The 8735-nt window shown below is 31.8% G+C and overlaps 1 protein-coding gene across 3 annotated transcripts in view; it reads right to left on the bottom strand.

Moving 5' to 3' along the window:
• Positions 1 to 5741: 5741 nt before the first annotated feature.
• Positions 5742 to 8735, bottom strand: part of LOC129916189 (putative uncharacterized protein DDB_G0282133) — a 28586-nt gene continuing 25592 nt past the window's right edge. For all 3 annotated transcript variants that reach the window (XM_055996017.1, XM_055996018.1, XM_055996019.1), the window contains 2 exons: positions 8479 to 8733; positions 5742 to 8415 (listed from right to left, as the gene is read on the bottom strand). In XM_055996017.1, coding sequence (XP_055851992.1) covers positions 5912 to 8415; positions 8479 to 8733 — 2759 coding nt within the window. In that variant the 3' untranslated portion in view covers positions 5742 to 5911. The remainder of the gene's footprint in view (positions 8416 to 8478; positions 8734 to 8735) is intronic.

Here is an 8735-nt window from a genome sequence, read left to right as displayed (position 1 = left end):
AGTACCAGAAAGAATGGCACTAGTAGAATGTTTCTTCTTATTTTTTTTTATTTATTCACGTAATCAAAATTATTGTGAGCGACGAGACGACGGAAAATTGCAATATTCAGCGTGGACCTCCCTTGTGGTGGGCGACTACGACAACGACGACAACGTCCGACATTCAACCGACCCGACCACCAAATAGACCACCATCGCCACTATCGGTAGCTATGCTTTTTTTTCAACAAAAAAAAAATATATATCTCATCGTCATCATCGGTCACCACCTATGAATAATGTTAGATACATGTGGTCATAGTAAAAGTACTTCTACAGTTAAGTTTTCTATCTCATCAAAATAGCAAAAGAAGACAACAATAAATTCTTCAACACGTGGTATAGAAAAAAAAATAGGGAAATACTTGGTATTTTTATTGAGATACAATTTTAGATTTAGTTTGTATTTATCAGATAAATAGGGGCGTGCTATTCAACTTGACACATGGCAACCCTGAATGTGGTTATAATTGTCTATCAACAATAGGGAAACAGTGGGGTGGCTAAAGATAACAAGGGGCTTCTTTTTAAGAATGTTACTTATCTAGTCTCTGAGTGGAATTGTTTGTAGCTAAGGGAAAGTTGTTTTTGTCGTTATAATTCATTGTCGGCGTTTTGTTTATCAAATTCAAATCTAAGTTTAAATTTGTGTTTTTTTTTACTATACTACACAAACAATTAAATACAAAACAACCGCAGATAATAATTAAATTTGGGACAAAAGTGAAAAAAACTTAGAAGCGAAGAAAGTGACAAGTCCAATAAAAAAAGACAAGAGCGACAAAAGCATCAATAGTCAAAAAAACGACAAGAGACAAAGCGATAAAAAACGATAGAAACCATAAAAACGATAAAGGTCTCAAAAGCGACTAAGAGGATAAAAGCAACAAAAGTGATGAGGGCGACAAAAACAGAAAAAAGGACAAAATCGATAAGAACGACAAAAGCGACAAAAGCGACAAAGCCGACAAATCGACAAAAGTGACAAAAGCGACAAGAACAATAAAATCCATAAAAACGAAATAAGTGATTAAAACGACAAAATTACAAAGGCGAAAAAAAACTACATTAGCGACAAAAATTAACTAAAGCGACAAAGGTGGCAAAAGTGACAAGAACAATAGAAGCAACAGGAGTGACAAAAGCGATCAAAAGGATAAAAGTGACAAAAAGCGAAAAGAGCGATAAAAGCGTCAAACACGACTAAAGCGATAAAAATAATAAGAGCGTAAAAACGACATAATCGACAAAAAACGACAAAAGCGACAAAGTGACAAGAACAATAAATTCACAAAAATGACAAAAGAAACAAAAGCGACACTTTTTTTCTATAAAAGCAGTCTAGAATTTTTGTCTTAAAAAAAAACCTTCTTACGAGATATTTGTGAAACAAAAAATTACCTCACTTTTAAAATTATAAAATATTTTTATTTACCCCTTCTTAAACAAAAGTTTGCCATGTGATAATTCCATGCAAAATGATCATCTCTCTTGATCAAGCTTAGGGGATGATTCTCTCTTACCTACATAAAAGTAGAGGTACGAACTTATTAATAAATAACGGCATTTTTTTGCACATAGATACGAATTAGCAGAATACAAATTTAAAATGCATGCCGCACATTACCAACTGACTGACTATATTGTCGCTATCGAGGGATGAGATGATGTTGATGATGATGATGATAGTGCGCCAATGCCAAGTGTATATGAAAAAAAAAAAAAATAAGACAGAGGAAAACATTTTATTTCCGCCATACACCACAGTAGTACAAAATGCACTCAATGTTGTGCCAATATCTATCTCTAAGTGGGGTTACTCCCCGCTGTCTTTATTTTTTCCTGAGGTTACACTGAGTAGGACGTCAAATTGAAAAGCTCATCAAGGTAGAAGAATTTATTTATATATCTACGCCAGTGTGTCATTGGGTTCTTGGCGGTCGGTGAAATGTGGACATTTATGTGGAACTGTGAGATGGTAAAACCCCCATAAGATAAAGTAAACTACTTCAGCGATAAGATGAGTGAGCTTTCATGGGGACTAAGGTAGTTTTTTTTGCAAGAGTGAATAAGTGTGACAAGAAGACTTTATCATCGAACACATGTCAACCTGATGATTGTTGCATGTAAAAATGTAAATATGGGGAGTACCGCACAATGTTGAAAATGTTGACACATCATAGCCTTAGTTGGAAATATGTTGAGAGAAAATTACTGATGGTAATTCGGATAAAATTTATTAATTGGATTTTTCTTCTTCAGTATTTGTTTGGACTTGGAGACTTGGAGTCATCAATGTAATTTTTCAAGGCATTGCACAGACAATTGGTGTTGTTGTGACATAAATAAACGAAACTTGAAAGATACAAATAACATTCTCGTTTGATGAAAAATGATAACATTGGATAAATAAGTGCTAATGCTGATTCCTAATGAGGCTTTGAAATTACTTTTGAGATTTTTTCGATGAAATGCTTTTACTTGTTATGAGTTTGTTTAAACATCATAACAAAGTGTTGACAAAAATAACACTTTTCGAGATAGTCACACATATTTTGTATACGATGTATAAATTAGTTGCTGGAATGCAATAAATGCTGTTCGATAACCAGCTTATCTGCAAAACTATTTAGTATTTAAACATTCAAATCAAGTACAATGCATTTTATTAAAGGTAAAATAAGCATTTAGGCCATGTGTGACTTGCGTTAAATAGTTAACACCATGTAAAATTTTTGACACTATTGAGGTGAATAAAAAAATTTCAGCTGGGAAATTTTGGGCCCTGGGACCTGGTTAAATTTGAGTTAATTTTTTTTTTGCAGATGGTTTTGTTTGTTTTTTTATTTAAAAGGAGTTTCATGGCAGAAAAACCGCAAACAAAATTTTAAACAATACATTTTTTGTTTGCAATTTTTTTTGTTCACCTCAATAGTGTCAAAAATTTTACAGGGTGTTAACTATTTAATGCAATTCACACACGGCCTTAAAAAAAATTGTTACCGTCATGAAAGTTGGCCACAAGTTTTCTTTTGCAATCACGATAAAAAATGTTTTTTTCGTAGAAGGATAACAAAACAGTGAAAAATAGGGTTTGTGGAATCATATGACACACTGTTTAGTTATTGCCGATTTATGTAATGTAAGGGTTCTTATGTTTTTACTACAAGTTTTAAATATTTTTGTTTGAAATTTGGTTTATTTTTTCAAATTGGTGGAAAAGTTTCGTTTGTAATAAGAATTAAGATCTAACACAGTCAACAAAATTATCTTGGGCGAAAGGTTGTACTTTTATGAAATTCAAATACATTAAAAAATATGAAAAATTATTACCCCAATGAAAAGTGGCAGTTTAATTTACCACTGCAGCCTGAAATCTAAGCATTCTATGAAAATATTTTAGGAGAAAATAGATGTTGTTTTTGTGAAACAAACAAATTTTTCAGATCTGATGCCATGATCACCCCTGGAGAAATATGTCATTTTGAAAAACGGGATTTGGTATTTATTCCCGAAACTATTAGTTTATCGAAAAAATTGGCTGTGGGCAGAGTTGTAAGAATATCAATTAAAAAAAATGCATTTGAAATTAAAAAAAAAATATTTCTTCCACATATAAAATTTTGCATTAAAAAAATGTTATTGCAACTGAAAAACATTTGAAAATAATTTTTTTTTAATTTTAAAAAAAATGTACCTACTGCAAATAAAAAAGTTTTTGCATTGAAAATAAAATTCAATGCAAAATGTGTGCATTAAATATTTTTTTTTATATTCGTCGAATTTCATACAATTTTTTTTTATACATTGGGAATTTAAATTTCAGTTTTCTGACTCAATTTTTATTTTATTCAGTTGTTCTAGAAATACTGCATTTAAATTAATAACGTTGCAATATAAAAACAAAAATGTTTAACTTTTTTTTTGTAAGCTTTTAAATGCATTTATTTAAAAGCTACATAAGCAATATTCATTAAAAATTGGGTCCGACCTCACTTACCTACCTACTTACAAAATTGTCTGGTTCATATGTGTATTCCCTTTTTTAGTCTCAGTTTTGGTTTTCATTTGTTAGCAATTAAAGTAAAGGTAAAGGATTACTTTTCAAAAATATTAAAGTTAATACAATTTTTCAAACACAAAACTGATTTACAAGAATGCCAGTATATTGGAAAAAAGCATTTAAATCCAGCTCGTTTATCTTTACACCTTTCTTGTAAAATTCAAATGATCAGCTTTAATCACCTTTTAACTAATCAGAAATAAGTACTAAGATCAATTCGTTGAGTTAATTACTCAGTGATAAAAAATTTATATTAACTGTTTAGGTTTCTCTATAGAAACAATTTGTTACGTATACGCCACAGTGACCCATTCTTACATAATATTAATTTGACTGAGGCACTAAATGAAAGGAGCATACAAAACATACTGTCTTCTCTTTGTCAGAAACTCAAAACCATTTAAGAAATTGTTTTAATTATGTTAGGAACGAATTTTATGCTTTTCTTATTTACAAAGTTTATTTATACGATGCTGTTATACTCCCAGTAAGTCTGACCATAAGAACAAGTGCCATAACTAAAAGTTTGTGATGATGATGATTGTGATGGTGATTAATAAAATGAAGCTCTAAATATTTTTATGAACAAATTTGTTTCTCTGCAGTAATTTCATTTTAGTAAATATTTCTATACATTAAAAAAGAACCTTTCCTCAATTTCCAGATTTATTTAGATTGACAGCACAATTTATAGAAGTAGATGAGATTTTATTTTCTTGTGATTTAATCTTATTAGAAAGTAAATTCAAATCCTTGCCCGCGCCGTTTTAATCCTCAATCAGCAGTGCAGTGTTAAGGGGGGAAATACTTCTGGATTTTTTTTTTTTGCATTATTTTTTTTTTTTTGCCTAGTAAATTCATTTATCAACCCAAGAAACTATTTTCAGTGGTCCTAGCCTTAAATGAAGCCTCAAAAGTCCCTAGATAGTCCCGAAACCCATGTGCTCCAAACCTACCACAGTACGAAAACGAATAAAATTATTACAATAAATAAAGAGATGTAGAGCCGCCATTTTGTTTTTTTTTTTATTACTTCAAAAAAAGTGTATCAATACTTCATAATGTCAATAATATCATATACTTTTCCATATTTCAATAAATGCTTTCGGGTTTCCAAAAAAAATTATTGAAAAAGCTGTCGTCCAGAGGCATTTCCCCCCTTAATAATTTCGTGAGGTTGAAAGCTTCTCTCCAAGGCAATACATCAATAAAGTAGGTTACAATATTGTACATAAATTTAATATTTTATTTTTATATATTTAATAATTATATACAAAATACTTTTACAATAATATAATACTACAATGTCAATGAGTCCAACAGAACTTTATTATTTTTTTTTTTTCAACTAGAATAAGTTCCATTTATAACAAATAATACAAAAAACTACAATCAAATTAAAATATTTTTTCTTTTAAGATAGATAAAATATCAAAATAAAAAATATTAGTTTAGAAATAAATAGAAAAAAATGTTTTGAAAAATCATGAAAAAGCACCAAAATACTTCTTTTTTTCTAATAAATAAAATAAACTTAACTGCAAAGGCAAAATTAAGGATTTGACAATGTCATCGTTTAATATTTAACGGTCATCAGTTAATTAATTTTTGAAGACGTATTAAAATAAATTTATTTAAAAAAAAAAACACTGGCAATAGATTTCAATTAAAGGGTAAAAACAAAAAAATAATAAAAAAATGAAAATTGAATTAATTTCCTAACCTAATATAACATACGAAGCTAGGTTTTAGACTGAAACGGTTAGTCCACAAGTTCCAAAAGAGTGGATGAGGCCACTCTTGTGGAATCTATTGCTTTTTCGTTGTTTTTCTAAATTCTGATATAACATCGTATTCTGAGTATTCCTGTGGCGTTTCACTCAAAGAGTCATAATAAGCATAATCGTAACTTGTATCAGCATCTGCATGTGGTGGCCTTTTAGAAGCTGACGACTTCTTTGGCTTTTTCGAAGCTGACGAGGTTCTAGATGTTTTTGTGGTAGAAGTGAAATAATCTGTTGTAGATCTCCAAGTTGTTGTTGTTATTGGTGAAGTTACTTTTGTTATTGTTGTTGGATATGTTGTTGTTGTTCTATCAAACCCGAAACTCGGACTAGATTGTTGTGCCGTTCCTTTGTCAGAAGTCTTCAAAGTATCAGAACGTAATTTATTTATACTAGCAGCGCCTAAATTGAGAGAATGTGCGGTCTTGAAGAGTTCTTCTTCATCGCTGAGATCTGTTGGAATGGCATGAGGGTGTTGTTGTTGTTGATCTTGTTGTTGTTGATGGGTTTGAGATTGATATGATTGTTTTTGAAAAGCTGTTTGTTGTTGTGATTGCAAATGTGATTGGGGAGATCGTGTGGTTTGTGTATTGGATTTTGGTGGAGATTTTTGCTGATGTGAAGTTATTGAAGATGGCACCGAGTATGATTGTTTTTTGTTGTTATTATTGGGGAAGTCATAGTTTTGTGAGTCATCGACTTCGTAGAGTTCTGGATGATATTGACCATCATCTTCGTCAGGAGGGCTGCTATTAAAGGATTGAGATGCTGAACTGGGTAATGGTGTCGTTGTTGTATATGGTGTTCCTCGTTGCTTAGGATCAACGTATTTAGTCGGCTTTTGTTCGAATGCTTTTTTGTAAGTTGTAGGCTTAAAGGTTGTTGGATTATATTGATCTTTTGTTACCAAAGTGGAGAATTTTTTCAAGCCAGTTGTTGTTGATTGAATTATATTATCTTGGAATTCGGATTGTTGTTGAGTTGTTGATTTGTAGTTGATTCGGCCTCTTCCTCTTGATGGCTTGGGAGTTGGTTGCACTGTAGTTGTGTTTGCATCACTTTGTTGTTGGAAGGAATCTTTTAGTGCATTTGTGTTGGAGACTAGTCCATTTCGAGTTCTAGGTTTGATTCGTCTAACTTCTTGTTGTGGTGAATTAAATCCGTCAGAATTGAACTGATTTGTTGAAAATGGTTCAATTTTTTCAACTACTCCCGTTCTCGACCTGATTGGTGGATTTTGATTTCCGTTGAAACTCGATTGTTGTTGATTTGACTGTGATTGACTTTGTAATCCAGTGTTAACTTCAATACCAGTTCGTTTATCAGGTCGATTTCTTGAAATTTCTCTTTGTGGAGGATTAAGTCCATCAAAATCGGAACGTTGCTCTGGTTTTGCTTGATTTCCTTGATTCAGTGGAAGATAACCATGGTTTCGACCATCAAAGGTTTTGGGAATTTGTTGTTGTTTAGGCTTGGGTAGTGGTTCAACATTGTTTCCATTTGGTGTGACCGATTCGACTTTCAAACGACTGAATTCTCTTTGAGGAGATCCATTGAAGTTTTCATTGGTTTGTTGTTGTTTTGGAGTAACTGCAAACGGTGATGGAGTTTCTAGAGTTCTTGACCGGAAGTACTGTGGTTCAGTTTGTTGACGTTCGTTAAATCGATTATTCGATGTTCGACGTTGGTTTTGTACAGTTTGATTGAAATTTCGAAGTTCGGAATTTAGGCTATTTGGATCCAAAATTTGTTCATTTAAATTAACAATTGCTTTGGGAGATTGGTTTTGTGGGATAGTTGGCCTTGGTGAAACTTGAAAGCCACTTGGAGTCTTATTTTTTGTGTAATCAACAAATTCATTCCTATTTGCAAATGTTGAATTTTTCGAATTTTGTTTTTCGAAATTACTATCGAAATTTGATGATTTTTTATTGGAAATATCGAATTTCTGACTTTCATATTTTGAGTTCAAAAATGTACTTTGACCTGGTTTTTCACCTCGAAGAGCAGTTTCATCAATTTCTTCATATTTGCTGGTGGTTGATTTGTATCTAAAGGCTCCACTTGGGTTGTATGTAGTTGGTTGAATGTTTTGTTGGTAGTCATTTGGTTCGAAGGAAAATTTCGGAGTTTTACTTGTTGAACGTTGAGTTGTGGTTGTTGTTGTTGTAGATGGTCGATAAGGTTGTTGGTTTTGCTGATCGAAGCCTGCATTGAAAGAAGTTTGTAAAGTTTGACGCTTGGTAGTGGGAAAAGCTGTAGTTGAAGTTGGTTTAGTCGGAGATGATGTCAAAATATTTTGATTGTTCTGGTTCTGATTCTGATTCTGATTAGGTCGGCGACTTCTATGAGGACGTTTAGTTGTTTCATCATAGTTAAAATCGTTAATGTTATTCTGAGGACCGTTTCCATTTGATTTCGATGCTGTGTTAGAAGTGACTGGTTTATCGTAAAAATCATCTTCTCGACCACCATTTCTATTACTGAAGAAATTTGAACTATGAGATCCTTTAAAAAGATCATCGTCTTCTGTAAAACATAAAGAAACAAAGTTATAAACCAATTTTTCAAAAATAAACTGATACAACTTACGTTTTGAATCTGAATTGCTATTAATATCATTACCCTTCGGTGTTGTATAATAGCCTGAAGTGACTTTTTTGGGGAAATCTGATTTTGATGTTATTTTATTGAAATCATTATTCTGATCATAATTGCTCTTTCTATTGCCAGAATTTCGTTCATAAAATGAATTCTTTGTTGTACTATCATATTTGTTTGTATATGCTGCATTTTCTGGACGAAGTTTTTGGTCAACTTGGGTTTCTTTTGAGCGTCTTATGTCACCT

Source organism: Episyrphus balteatus, chromosome 3 (assembly GCF_945859705.1).
Source record: "Episyrphus balteatus chromosome 3, idEpiBalt1.1, whole genome shotgun sequence".
NCBI classification, from domain to species: domain Eukaryota; kingdom Metazoa; phylum Arthropoda; class Insecta; order Diptera; family Syrphidae; genus Episyrphus; species Episyrphus balteatus.
The sequence above is the reverse complement of the archived record's forward strand: the minus strand, read 5'-3'. Positions and strand labels throughout refer to the sequence as shown.